At 51.7% G+C, this 15,133-nt stretch overlaps 1 protein-coding gene across 2 annotated transcripts in view; it reads right to left on the bottom strand.

The window, feature by feature from the left end:
* LOC140389952 (hepatic and glial cell adhesion molecule-like) overlaps positions 1–15,133 on the bottom strand; it is a 92,708-nt gene that overhangs the window by 36,066 nt on the left and 41,509 nt on the right. Inside the window, exon 5 of one of the 2 annotated variants that reach the window (XM_072474645.1) lies at positions 9,408–10,133. The exons of the other annotated variant lie outside the window; for it this stretch is intronic. Within the exon in view, the coding sequence (XP_072330746.1) occupies positions 10,117–10,133 (17 nt within the window). The 3' untranslated portion in view covers positions 9,408–10,116. Of the gene's footprint in view, positions 1–9,407; positions 10,134–15,133 lie in introns of those variants that run through there. 2 annotated transcript variants of the gene reach the window in all.

Here is a 15,133-nt window from a genome sequence, read left to right as displayed (position 1 = left end):
GTGACCCCCGGGTGGCAGAGGTCCTCGTGGAGGGTTTGGAGGCGGTTAATTTGTGCGTTGGCACATGTGCCGCGGGATAGGGCATCGGACGGCTCGTTCAGCTTTCCGGGACGATACAAGATCTCGTAGTTGAAGGTGGAGAGCTCGATCCTCCACCTTAAGATCTTGTCGTTTTTGATTTTGCCCCGCTGTGCATTATCGAACATGAAGGCTACCGACCGTTGGTCCGTGAGGAGAGTGAATCTCCTGCCGGCCAGGTAATGCCTCCAATGTCGCACAGCTTCCACTATGGCTTGGGCTTCCTTTTACACTGAGGAGTGGCGGATTTCTGAAGCGTGGAAGGTTCGGGAGAAAAAGGCCACGGGTCTGCCCGCTTGGTTAAGGGTGGCCGCTAGAGCTACTTCGGAGGCGTCGCTCTCGACCTAGAAGGGGAGGGACTCGTCGATGGCGCGCATCGTGGCCTTTGCGATATCCGCTTTGATGCGGCTGAAGGCCTGGCAAGCCTTTGTCGACAGCGGGAAGGTCGTGGTCTGTATTAGGGGGCGGGCCTTGTCTGCGTACTGGAGGACCCACTGGGCGTAGTATGAAAAAAAACCCAGGCAGCGTTTCAGGGCTTTTGAGCAGTGCGGGAGGGGAAATTCCATGAGGGCGCGCATACGTTCGGGGTCGGGGCCTATTATCCCATTGCGCACTACGTAGCCCAGGATGGCTAGCCGGTTGGTGCTAAAAATGCACTTGTCCTCGTTGTACGTGAGGTTCAAGGCTTTAGCGGTCTGGAGGAATTTTTGGAGGTTGGCGCCGTGGTCCTGCTGATCGTGGCCGCAGATGGTTACATTGTCGAGATACGGGAACGTGGCCCGCAACCCGTGTTGATCAACCATTCGGTCCATCTCTCGTTGGAAGACCGAGACCCCGTATGTGACGCCAAATGGGACCCTTAGGAAATGGTATAATCGCCCGCCTGCCTCGAAGGCTGTGTACTTTCGGTCACTTGGCCGGATGGGGAGCTGATGGTAGGCGGACTTGAGGTCCACGGTGGAGAAGACTTTATATTGGGCAATCCAATTGACCATGTCGGATATGCGGGGGAGAGGGTACGTGTCTAGTTGTGTGCACCTGTTGATGGTCTGGCTATAGTCTATGACCATCCTTTGCTTCTCCCCTGTCTTTACTACTACCACCTGTGCTCTCCAGGGACTATTGCTGGCCTGGATTATGCCTTCCTTTAGTAGCCGCTGGACTTCGGACCGAATGAAGGTCCGGTCCTGGGCGCTGTACCGTCTGCTCCTAGTGGCGACGGGTTTGCAATCCGGGGTGAGGTTCGCAAACAAGGACGGGGGTTGCACCTTGAGGGTTGCGAGGCCGCAGATAGTGAGTGGGGGTATTGGGCCGCCGAATTTGAAGTTAAGGCTCTGTAGATTGCACTGGAAGTCTAATCCCAGTAATGTGGGGGCGCAGAGTTGGGGAAGGACGTAGAGCCTGTAGTTTTTGAACTCCCTCCCCTGCACCATTAGGGTAACTATGCAGAAGCCTTTGATCTGTACGGAGTGGGATCCTGCAGCTAGGGATCCTGTGCGTTGGGGTGGGTGGTCAAAGAACAGCGTCTTACCGTGTTGGGGTGGATAAAGCTCTCCGTGCTCCCGGAGTCGACTAGGCATGGTGTCTCGTGCCCGTTTATCAGCACCGTTGTCGTCGTCGTCTGGAGTGTCCGGGGCCGAGCTTGGTCCAGCGTTATTGAAGCGAGACGTGGTTGTAGTAGTTGAGCGTCTTCTTCGAAACCCGTGGAGCCGACGACACTGGGGTCCGTTGTTGCCGTCCAAGATGGCGTCGGGGTTGAACAAAATGGCTGCCCCCATGCATCGCACATGGCTGGGGGGTCACAAGATGACGGCGGGGATGGACAAAATGGCCACCCCCAATGCCTCGTACAGGTCTGGGGTGGTCCAAGATGGCAGCGCCCTTCCTCCACTCGTGGTGGCCGGGACCCAAAATGGCTGCGCCTGCGGGTCGCACTTGGGGCGCTGGGGGGGTTGGGGAGCATTAGGAACGTGCGGGGCTCCCTCATCTCTGGGGACAGCGGTGGTCGGGACCCAAAGTGGTAGCGCCGGCGGGTCATACATGGGACGCGGGGGGGGGGTTGGGGAGCGTAAGCGGCGTGCAGGGCTCCCTGTTCTCCCGGGACCGCGGTGGTCGGGACCCAGAGTGGCTGCGCCTGCGGGTCGTACATGGGACGCGGGGGGGGGGTTGGGGAGCGTAAACGGCGTGCAGGGCTCCCTGTTCTCCCGGGACTGCGGCGACCTCGCGGGACCGGCACACAACCGCGAAATGGCCCTTTTTCCCGCAGCTCTTGCAGATCGCTGCGCGGGCCGGGCAGCGCTGCCGGGGGTGTTTCGCCTGGCCGCAGAAATAGCAGCGGGCGCCCCCGGTGCGACTTGGCGTTTGGACCGCGCAAGCCTGTGGGGTGTCCGGGGGCGTGTGGGTTTGTCGCGACGGGTACGTACGGAGCCCAATGGGCTGCTGCACGGTCGGGGCCGTAGGCGCGGGTATTTCGCGCGGCCACGTCTAGGGAGGCTGCTAGGGCCCGTGCCTCAGAGTCCTGGCGACTCTTTTTCTAGAAGTCTTTGGCGGATTTGGGAGGAATTCATACCTGCCACAAAAGCATCGCGCATTAACATGTCCGTGTGTTCATTTGCGTTCACCGACGGGCAGCTGCAGGCTCGTCCCAAAATTAGTAGCGCGGCGTAGAATTCATCTATCGATTCTCCGGGACTTTTTAGTGCTGCGAACGCCGTCTGGAAATCCTCTGCGTCTTCGATGAAAGAGAAAATCTCCGTGCTTAACCTCGAGTGCAGAACCTGTAGTTTTTGGTCTTCTGTGACCCGGCCGGTGGCCGTTCTGAGGTAGGCCTCGAAACAAGTCTGCCAGTGCTTGAAAGCTGCTGCCGCGTTCACTGCGTGGGGGCTGATCCTCAGGCATTCCGGGATGATCCTGAGCTCCATAGTCCTTTTTAGTCACGCTTAATAAATTGTAGCGCACAAAGACTCCGAGAGACGAATAGAGTGAAGTCGATGAGGCTTTATTAAGCGTGACTGTTTCCCCCGCAGTTCGGTAGTAGACTGCCTGCGGGGGAGGACTCCAGGTACTTATACTCCGCCTTCAGGGCAGAGCTAGAGGTCAACGTCCAACCAGGACCCGGGATCTGTCAGCCAATGACATCATGGCTTCACAGTCCCACATGACCCCTAATGCATACTACCACAGGCATCTCTTAGCCTCCCGCAATTTTCAAGGGATCAGGTCAGCTTCTCAAGGACTTGTGATTCTTGGCCCCTCAGAGGAGTCGTGAACCATAGTTTAGATATGGGAACATTTTGAAAGATGACATCAGAAGATCTTACCCATGCCAGACCATGCCCCCTACCCATCTCCAATGGCCCCTCATACCCTCCATGCTAATGCATGCCAAACTTATCAAAAATAGTTTATTTTGAATAAAATAGTGCTGGTATTGGACATGGAAATTAATAAGATGCTATTCCATAGAATTCCTCCTTTACATCAAGTCAACTTTCTGTAAGAATATAATAACGTCTTAACAGATTAAAACATGCATTGCATTCATTGTTATGAATCAGTGGATCTTGTGGAGGTTACGGGGGTCTCAGCTGCAGGCTGGAGAGAAACCCACATTGACTTCTTTAGTTTGTGGTTCAACCAGTCTTTTCCAATCAGACAATTGAGAGGCTTCTGGCTGGTCCTTCTCCAGGATCCCAGGGGTGGAGGTCCCACATACCGAGAGCTAGCTGGAATCAGAGATCAACTGCTCTTTTGCTCAGCAGTGTTACTGGGCAGGTAGTGACTGCGGAACAACAGTCACTAGAGGCCTAGGATTGCAGAGTGACCCAAGCCACGGGTCACTGAAGTCGGGAGGTGTTTCGACTAATCGGGATCATGACGACAGCAAGGGCAAGGGGTTGCTCTCAGTGCCCCCTCCCCATCCTGATGCTAGGTTCCTTGATGAGGTACCAACTTCCTTCGAAGGAGGGATCCAACCACCCCCACCCCTCCCCGACCACAGAAGATGACAAGCAGCCCGCACTGGTTTATGTGACAAACTCCCCACGTGACCAATGGCCCACCTGCCGCTGGGTTAGTATTAGTGGCAGCATTAATGGTCCAGAGAAGGCAGTGGAATGCTCATCCGCCACCCTCCCCACTTCCAGACATGCCACATAGAGAGGGCAGAATATTCCGCCCAATATCTTCCGATTTCCAAGAAAGTCCATGTGAACTCTTCAATAATAAAAAAGTAACAGGGCAGCACGGTGGCACAGTGGGTACATAGAACATAGAAAAATACAGCACAGAACAGGCCCTTCGGCCCACGATGTTGTGCCGAACCTTTGTCCTAGATTAATCATAGATTAACATTGAATTTACAGTGCAGAAGGAGGCCATTCGGCCCTTTGAGTCTGCACCGGCTCTTGGAAAGAGCACCCTACCCAAACTCAACACTTCCACCCAACACCAAGGGCAATTTGGACATTAAGGGCAATTTATCATTGGCCAATTCACCTAACCCGCACATCTTTGGACTGTGGGAAGAAACCGGAGCACCCGGAGGAAACCCACGCAGACACGGGGAGGACGTGCAGACTCCGCACAGACAGTGACCCAAGCCGGAATCTAACCTGGGACCCTGGAGCTGTGAAGCAATTGTGCTATCCACAATGATACCGTGCTGCCCTTGAGAACAAATAAATCTACACTATCATTTTACTGTAATCCATATACCTATCCAATAGCTGCTTGAAGGTCCCTAATGTTTCCGACTCAACTACTTCCACAGGCAGTGCATTCCATGCCCCCACTACTCTCTGGGTAAAGAACCTACCTCTGATATCCCTCCTATATCTTCCACCTTTCACCTTAAATTTATGTCCCCTTGTAATGGTTTGTTCCACCCGGGGAAAAAGTCTCTGACTGTCTACTCTATCTATTCCCCTGATCATCTTATAAACCTCTATCAAGTCGCCCCTCATCCTTCTCCGTTCTAATGAGAAAAGGCCTAGCACCCTCAACCTTTCCTCGTAAGACCTACTCTCCATTCCAGGCAACATCCTGGTAAATCTTCTTTGCACCTTTTCCAAAGCTTCCACATCCTTCCTAAAATGAGGCGACCAAAACTGTACACAGTACTCCAAATGTGGCCTTACCAAAGTTTTGTACAGCTGCATCATCACCTCACGGCTCTTAAATTCAATCCCTCTGTTAATGAACGCGAGCACACCAGAGGCCTTCTTCACAGCTCTATCCACTTGAGTGGCAACTTTCAAAGATGTATGAACATAGACCCCAAGATCTCTCTGCTCCTCCACATTGCCAAGAACTCTACCGTTAACCCTGTATTCCGCATTCATATTTGTCCTTCCAAAATGGACAACCTCACACTTTTCAGGGTTAAACTCCATCTGCCACTTCTCAGCCCAGCTCTGCATCCTATCTATGTCTCTTTGCAGCCGAAAACAGCCCTCCTTACTATCCACAACTCCACCAATCTTCGTATCGTCTGCAAATTTACTGACCCACCCTTCAACTCCCTCATCCAAGTCATTAATGAAAATCACAAACAGCAGAGGACCCAGAACTGATCCCTGCGGTACGCCACTGGTAACTGGGATCTAGGCTGAATATTTGCCATCCACCACCACTCTCTGACTTCTATCGGTTAGCCAGTTCGTTATCCAACTGGCCAAATTTCCCACTATCCCATGCCTCCTTACTTTCTGCATAAGCCTACCATGGGGAACTTTATCAAATGCCTTACTAAAATCCATGTACACTACATCCACTGCTTTACCTTCATCCACATGCTTGGTCACCTCCTCAAAGAATTCAATAAGATTTGTAAGGCAAGACCTACCCCTCACAAATCCGTGCTGACTATCCCTAATCAAGCAGTGTCTTTCCAGATGCTCAGAAATCCTATCCTTCAGTACCCTTTCCATTACTTTGCCTACCACTGAAGTAAGACTAACTGGCCTGTAATTCCCAGGGTTATCCCTAGTCCCTTTTTTGAACAGGGGCACGACATTCGCCACTCTCCAATCCCCTGGTACCATCCCTGTTGACAGTGAGGACGAAAAGATCATTGCCAACGGCTCTGCAATTTCATCTCTTGCTTCCCATAGAATCCTTGGATATATCCCGTCAGGCCCGGGGGACTTGTCTATCCTCAAGTTTTTCAAAATGCCCAACACATCTTCCTTCCTAACAAGTATTTCCTCGAGCTTACCAATCTGTTTCACACTGTCCTCTCCAACAATATCGCCCCTCTCATTTGTGAATACAGAAGAAAAGTACTCGTTCAAGACCTCTCCTATCTCTTCAGACTCAATACACAATCTCCCGCTACTGTCCTTGATCGGACCTACCCTCGCTCTAGTCATTCTCATATTTCTCACATATGTGTAAAAGGCCTTGGGGTTTTCCTTGATCCTACCCGCCAAAGATTGTTCATGCCCTCTCTTAGCTCTCCTAATCCCTTTCTTCAGTTCCCTCCTGGCTATCTTGTATCCCTCCAATGCCCTGTCTGAACCTTGTTTCCTCAGCCTTACATAAGTCACCTTTTTCCTCTTAACAAGACATTCAACCTCTCTTGTCAACCATGGTTCCCTCACTCGACCATCTCGTCCCTGCCTGACAGGGACATGCATATCAAGGACACGTAGCACCTGTTCCTTGAACAAGTTCCACATTTCACTTGTGTCCTTCCCTGCCAGCCTATGTTCCCAACTTATGCACTTCAATTCTTGTCTGACAACATCGTATTTACCCTTCCCCCAATTGTAAACCTTGCCCTGTTGCACGTACCTATCCCTCTCCATTACTAAAGTGAAAGTCACAGAATTGTGGTCACTATCTCCAAAATGCTCCCCCACTAACAAATCTATCACTTGCCCTGGCTCATTACCCAGTACTAAATCCAATATTGCCCCTCCTCTGGTCGGACAATCTACATACTGTGTTAGAAAAGCTTCCTGGACACACTGCACAAACACCACCCCATCCAAACTATTTGATCTGAAGAGTTTCCACTCAATATTTGGGAAGTTAAAGTCGCCCATGACTACTACCCTATGACTTCTGCACCTTTCCAAAATCTGTTTCCCAATCTGTTCCTCCACATCTCTGCTACTATTGGGGGGCCTATAGAAAACTCCTAACAAGGTGACTGCTCCTTTCCTATTTCTGACTTCAACCCATACTACCTCAATAGGGTGATACTCCTCGAACTGCCTTTCTGCAGCTGTTATACTATCTCTAATTAATAATGCCACCCCCCACCTCTTTTACCACCCTCCCTAATCTTATTGAAACATCTATAACCAGGGACCTCCCAACAACCATTTCTGCCCCTCTTCTATCCAAGTTTCCGTGATGGCCACCACATCGTAGTCCCAAGTACCGATCCATGCCTTAAGTTCACCCACCTTATTCCTGATGCTTCTTGCGTTGAAGTATACACACTTCAACCCATCTCCGTGCCTGCAAGAACTCTCCTTTGTCAGTGTTCCCTTCCCCACTGCCTCATTACACGCTTTGGCGTCCTGAATATCGGCTACCTTAGTTGCTGGACTACAAATCCGGTTCCCATTCCCCTGCCAAATTAGTTTAAACCCGCCCGAAGAGTACTAGAAAACCTCCCTCCCAGGATATTGGTGCCCCTCTGGTTCAGATGCAACCCATCCTGCTTGTACAGGTCCCACCTTCCCCAGAATGCGCTCCAATTATCCAAATACCTGAAGCCCTCCCTCCTACACCATTCCTGCAGCCACGTGTTCAACTGCACTCTCTCCCTATTCCTAGCCTCGCTATCACGTGGCACCGGCAACAAACCAGAGATGACAACTCTGTCTGTCCTGGCTTTTAACTTCCAGCCTAACTCCCTAAACTTGTTTATTACCTCCACACCCCTTTTCCTACCTATGTCGTTGGTACCAATGTGCACCACGACTTCTGGCTGCTAACCCTCCCCCTTAAGGATCCTGAAGACACGATCCGAGACATCCCTGGCCCTGGCACCCGGGAGGCAACATACCTTCCGGGAGTCTCGCTCGCGACCACAGAATCTCCTATCTATTCCCCTAACCATTGAATCTCCTACAACTATTGCTTTTCTATTCTCCCCCCTTCCCTTCTGAGCCCCAGAGCCAGACTCCGTGCCAGAGACCTGGCCGCTAGGGCCTTCCCCCGGTAGGTCATCCCCCCCAACAGCATCCAAAACGGTATACTTGTTTTGAAGGGGAACGGCCACGAGGGATCCCTGCACTTTCTGCCTCTTTGTTTTTTTCCCCCTGACTGTAACCCAACTATTCTTGTCCTGTACCTTGGGTGTGGTTACCTCCTTGTAACTCTTCTCAATCACCCCCTCTGCCTCCCGGATGATCCGAAGTTCATCCAGCTTCAGCTCCAGTTCCCTAACACGGTCTTTGAGGAGCTGAAGTTGGGTGCACTTCCCGCAGGTATAGTCAGAGCGACACCGGTGGTATCCCTCACCACCCACATCCTACAGGAGGAGCATGTAACTGGCCTAGCCTCCATCCCCTCTTACCTGACAGAATATAGCTGCCCTGTGGAATAACTAGATCTCCACCCTCCGACCCTGCTCCCAGTCAGCCACACTTTCTGTAAACTCCTGGCTCTCTTTGCACTCTTTGCGGAAATGTCGGAAACAAAATGAAAGGAGCACCTAACTCCCTCGGTCACCAAACTCTCACTATCGCACTCAAATGCACCAAATTCAGCACTCAGTGCAAACAAAGTCTGCACTGTAGGGGATCACTTTTATACTGTGAATCTAGCCTCTGAAAACTGGCCTAATCCAATTAACTAATTAACAAGCTCCAGCTGCAAGTGCCTACAAGTAGAAGCCTGTTTAAAGCTTATTGAAAATTCACCTTCTTCTAAACCAAACAGCAACTTTTAAGTTAATTAACTAAATGAAAGAAAGACTAAACTTTAGATAAAAATGAAGCCTTATACTCCCTCGGTCACCAAACTCTCACTATCGCACTCAAAAAGCACCAAATTCAGCACTCAGTGCAAACTGCTGCACTGCTGCATCACGGCGCCAAGGTCCCAGGTGCGATCCCGGCTCTGGGTCACTGTCCGTGTGGAGTTTGCACATTCTCCCCTTGTTTGCTTGGGTTTCGCCCCCACAACCGAAAGATGTGCAGAGTAGGTGGATTGGCCATGTTAAATTGCCCCTTAATTGGAAAAAATGAATTGGGTGCTCTAAATTTTACAAAATAATAATAAAAAGTAATGTTGACTTCTGTCTCTTTTACTAATAATAACCACAGTGTGAGCAGACCCTGTGTATTAGACAAATGATCACACAAGTATTCAGTTCAATCACAGTTTATTTATTGAACATAAGATTAGTTCTATACTTAAGAAGTCGCACGTTCCCATACATTAGAGTATAGCTATCAGTTTGAATGACCTTTACTTAACTTCCAAATGACGGGTTCGGTGCAGGGTAGATAAGGCCTTATCCGTTTCCTCATGTGTGGCGGCTGGAGGTCGGCTGGGCTGAGTGGTTGTCTTCCGGTAGATGTCGCGGGTCCTTGAACTTGGCTGGTGTTGGTAGCTGTGCTGCAGTTGGTGGTGGAGCCGGTCCAAAAGAGACTGAATGCTGGTTGCGCAGTTCTTCCTATCCTCCAATCTTTTGTGCGCTTTTCGGCGGTTCCAGGTGGGGGTCCAATGGATTGCTAGGGTTTTGATCACCCTAATCGATCCTGTCCAATTAGGGGTGGGTATCTTGATGGCTGGGCGGGTCTTTGTCGGCCATGGCCGTTAATGTCCAAGGCACGTAGGCCCTCCCAAATAAGGCAAACAGGCGCCCCTGAGTCTGTCACTTATTGTTAGTTTCTATTTGGAGCCCATTGTCCCGGGAAGATCTTTGAGTGGTCTTTAGCAGGTGTGAGTTCCTGCATACGTCTGAGCTGTTGTTTGCAAATACGCAAGCTGTAGCTTGTCTGTGTCCCAAACCTGACCACAATTCCCATCATTCTTTGCGGGTGGCCATTTTAGATGGCCACAGTAACAATATTAACAAACATACACATCTGAAAATACAAAAACAATTGATGCAATGATGACCAAGGCAAATTTGTTAATATTCAGCAACAATATTTTTGTTTTCACTGCCAGTGTTGGGACACGCCTTCATTCTTTTAAATTATAATGCAGTGGAATGGGGTAGGCAGTTTTGTACAAAGGTAATTTGTCTCACTGCTCCATGCTAAAATTGCCCTTTGGTGTCCAAAGATGTGCAGGTTAGGTGGGGTTATGGGGATAGGGCAAGGGAGTGGACCTAGGTAGGATGCTCTTTCAGAGGGTCGGTGCAGACTCGATGGGCCGAATGGCCTTCTTCTGCACTGTAGGGATTCTATGATTCTATGCCCAGAGAACAGTGAGAATGGGAAATCTGGAGTGGTTGTGAATAGAATTGCTGCATTTAAGAAGAAACTAGGTTACACTGAGAGGGATAAAGGAATAATAGGAAGCAGTTAGTAATGTATACAGCATCCTGCGCTTTATTAACAAAGGCATGGAATCCAAAAGCAAGGAGGTTATGTTAAACATGTATAAGACAAGGCTTCCGGGTGCAACGATGACCAGCTGAGTCGCACGTTTCGGCACCTCCCGTTGGAACGGACTTTTGGGCTCTTATTAGGAGCCCCAACGGCAATTTTTAACGGCCAAAATCACTGTGCAGTGAAACAGAAGGGAATCCCCCCGGATATATATGGAAAAAGGAGAGGATAGCGGCCGGATGCAGTGGATCCTTTGGAGCAGCGGCAAGGAAGGGAAGCTCGAAGCAAGGTGGCGTCGGAAGGTGGCCGTTTGGTATGGGGCCCGGAGCAACAAGAGTTCCTGCGGCGCTGTGTGGAAGAGCTGAAGAAGGAGGTGTTAGCCCCGATGCTACAGGCGATTGAAGGGCTAAAGGAGGCGCAGAGGACCCAGGAGCTGGAGCTTCGGGTTGTGAAGGCAAAGGCTGCTGAAAATGAAGATGAAATACAGGGCCTGGTGGTGAAGACAATCCTGTAACTTTTCTCTCTTCCCCTCGTTGGGGGGGGGGGGGAGGAGAGTATGAGGAACTGTGGGCGCCAGTGGGAAGGAAAGGGGAAGGAGAAGGGAGCTGCGCCATTAGGGGCGGGGCGGAGTGGGAAACGCGGGAGTTGCTCCCGCGCTATGGTAATTATGGCGGGAACAGGGACGCAGGAAGGAGGGGGCCTCGCACAGTGAGGGGCCAAGGGCAAACGGGGAAGCCGAGGTCAGCCAGAGTTCGCTGAATTCTGGGAGAAACATGGGGGGTGTAATTACGCTAGAGGGGGATCTAGCGGGGGGGGGGGGCGCGGGGAGGGAGTTAACTGGGTTGCTGCTGCTAAGGGGGAGCTGTTATGGGGCGGGGTGGTCGAGACGGGAGGGCACCGTCGGTGGGATATACGGGTACGTGGGAACCGGGTAAGGATCTGGGTTAAAAAAGGGGATGGCTAGTCGACAAGGGGGGGGGGGGGGGGGGCGGTAAAGAGCCCCCAACCGTGTTGATCACGTGGAACGTGAGAGGGCTGAATGGGCCGATTAAAAGGACACGGGTACTCGCACACCTAAAGAAATTAAAGGCAGATGTGGTTATGCTGCAGGAGACGGACCTGAAACGGACAGCCCAGGTTAGACTACGTAAAGGATGGGTGGGAGAGGTGTTTCATTCAGGTTTAGATGCGAAGCATAGGGGGGTGGCTATTTTAGTGGGGAAACGGGTACTGTTTGAGGCAAAGACCATAGCGGCGGACAGTGGGGGTAGATACGTGATGGTGAGTGGCAGATTGCAAGGGGAGGCGGTGGTTCTGGTGAACGTATATGCCCCGAACTGGGATGATGCAAACTTCATGAGGCGTATGTTGGGGCGTATCCCGGACCTGGAGGCGGGAAAGTTGGTAATGGGGGGAGACTTCAATACGGTGCTTGATCCAGGGCTGGACCGGTCGAGGTCCAGGACCGGGAGGAGGCCGGCAGCGGCCAAGGTGCTTAAGGACTTCATGGAGCAGATGGGAGGAGTAGACCCCTGGAGATTTATTAGGCCTAGGAGTAAAGAGTTCTCATTTTTCTCCCATGTTCACAAGGTATATTCACGGATAGACTTTTTTGTCCTGGGAAGGGCACTGATCCCGAAGGTGACAGGGACGGAGTATACGGCCATAGCCATCTCGGACCACGCTCCACATTGGGTAGATCTGGAGGTAGGAGAGGAAAAAGAACAGCACTCACTCTGGAGAATGGATATGGGCTTATTGGAGGATGAGGGGGTATGTCTAAGGGTGAGGGGGTGTATCGAAAGGCACTTGGAGCTTAATGACAACGGAGAGGTTCAGGTGGGAGTGGTCTGGGAGGCGTTGAAGGCGGTGGTCAGAGGGGAACTGATATCCATAAGGGCACATAAAGGGAAGCAAGAGAGTAAAGAAAGGGAGCGATTGTTGAGAGAACTTCTGAGGGTGGACAGGCAATATGCAGAGGCACCGGAGGAGGGACTGTACAGGGAAAGACAAAGGTTACATGTGGAATTTGACCTGCTGACCACAGGTAAGGCAGAGGCACAGTGGAGGAGGGCACAGGGTGTACAGTATGAGTATGGAGAGAAGGCGAGCCGGCTACTGGCCAAACAATTGATGAAGAGGGGAGCAGCGAGGGAGATAGGTGGGGTGAGAGATGAGGAGGGAGAGATGGAACGGGGAGCGGAGAGAGTGAACGGGGTGTTCAAGGCATTCTATGAGAGGTCGTATAAGGCTCAGCCCCCGGAAGGGAAGGAGGGAATGATGCATTTCCTGGATCAGCTGGAATTCCCGAAGGTGGAGGAGCAGGAGAGGACGGGACTGGGAGCACAGATTGAGGTGGAGGAGGTGATAAAGGGGAATGGGAGTATGCAGGCGGGGAAGGCCCCGGGACCGGATGGGTTCCCGGTGGAATTTTATAGGAAATATATGGACCTGCTGGCCCCGCATTTGACGAGAACCTTTAATGAGGCCAGGGAAAGGGGGAAGCTGCCCCCGACTATGTCGGAGGCGACGATATCGTTACTTTTGAAGAAGGAAAAAGACCCGCTGCAGTGTGGGTCCTACAGGCCCATTTCCCTTTTGAACGTAGATGCTAAGCTCCTGGCCAAGGTGATGGCGACGAGGATAGAGGATTGTGTCCCGGGGGTGGTCCACGAGGATCAAACTGGGTTCGTTAAGGGGAGACAGCTGAACACGAACATACGGAGGCTGCTAGGGGTGATGATGATGCTCCCACCAGAGGGGGAGGCGGAGATAGTGGTGGCGATGGGCGCCGAGAAAGCATTCGACAGAGTGGAGTGGGACTACCTGTGGGAAGTGTTGAGGAGATTTGGTTTTGGAGAAGGGTTTATCGGATGGGTACAGCTGCTATTGGGTCCCGGTGGCAAGTGTGATCACGAACAGGCAGAGGTCTGACTACTTCCGTCTTTATAGAGGGACGAGGCAGGGGTGTCCCCTGTCTCCGTTACTGTTTGCATTGGCAATTGAGCCCCTGGCCATAGCATTGAGGGGCTCCAGGAAGTGGAGGGGAGTACTCAGGGGAGGAGAAGAACACCGGGTATCCTTGTATGCAGATGATTTATTGCTGTATGTTGCGGACCCAGTGGAGGGGATGCCTGAGATAATGCAGACACTCAGGGAGTTTGGGGAATTCTCGGGGTACAAATTGAATATGGGGAAGAGTGAGTTGTTTGTGGTGCATCCGGGGGAGCAGAGCAGGGGAATAGATGATTTACCGCTGAGGAAGGTAACAAGAGATTTCCGGTACTTAGGGATTCAGATAGCCAGGGGTTGGGGAACCTTACATAGGCTAAATCTAACACGATTGGTGGAACAGATGGAGGAGGATTTTAAGAGATGGGACATGGTGCCCCTGTCACTGGTGGGTAGCGTGCAGGCGGTCAAAATGGTAGTCCTCCTGAGATTCCTTTTTGTGTTTCAGTGCCTCCCGGTGATGGTCACGAAGGCTTTTTTCAAGAAAATCGAGAAAAGTGTCATGAGTTTTGTGTGGGCTGGGAAGACCCCGAGAGTGAGGAGGGGGTTTTTGCAGCGTAGCAGGGATAGGGGGGGACTGGCACTACCGAGCTTAAGTGAGTACTATTGGGCCGCCAATATCTCAATGGTGTGAAAGTGGATGAGAGAAGGGGAGGGAGCGGCGTGGAAGAGATTGGAGATGGCGTCCTGTAAAGGAACCAGCCTACAAGCACTGGCGACGGCGCCGTTGCCGTTCTCCCCGAAGAAATACACCACAAGTCCAGTGGTGGTGGCAACACTGAAAATTTGGGGGCAGTGGAGACAGCATAGGGGAATGACGGGAGCCTCGGTGCGGTCCCCTATAAGAAATAATCATAGGTTTGTCCCGGAGAGAATAGATGGGGGATTTAGAGCATGGCAGAGAGCTGGGATTGTGCAACTGAGGGATCTGTTCTTAGACGGGACATTTGCGAGTCTGGGAGCGCTGACGGAAAAATATGGGTTGCCCCAAGGAATGCATTTCGGTACATGCAACTGAGGGCTTTTGCGAGGCAACAGGGGAGGGAATTCCCGCAGCTTCGACGCAGGAGATTCAGGATAGAGTGATCTCAGGGATATGGGTGGGGGATGGTAGGGTGTCAGATATATACAGGGAAATGAGAGACGAGGGGGAGATCATGGTGGATGAGCTGAAAGGAAAATGGGAAGGAGAGCTGGGGGAAGAGATCGAAGAGGGGCTGTGGGCAGATGCCCTACGTAGGGTATCCTCGTGCACCAGGCTTAGCCTGATACAATTCAAGGTTTTGCACAGGGCGCATATGACCGGAGCAAGGCTCAGTAAATTTTTCGGGGTAGAGGATAGGTGTGGGAGATGCTCGAGGAGCCCAGCAAACCACACCCACATGTTTTGGTCATGCCCGGCATTGCAGGGGTTCTGGGTGGGGGTGGCGAATGTCCTTTCATAGAATCATAGATTATCATAGAATTTACAGTAGAGAAGGAGGCCATTCGGCCCATCGAGTCTGCCCGGCTCTTGG

The sequence above is a fragment of the Scyliorhinus torazame genome, chromosome 14, assembly GCF_047496885.1.
Source record: "Scyliorhinus torazame isolate Kashiwa2021f chromosome 14, sScyTor2.1, whole genome shotgun sequence".
NCBI lineage: Eukaryota > Metazoa > Chordata > Chondrichthyes > Carcharhiniformes > Scyliorhinidae > Scyliorhinus > Scyliorhinus torazame.
Note: the sequence above shows the minus strand (reverse complement) of the source record. Positions and strands in the feature narration are given on the sequence as shown.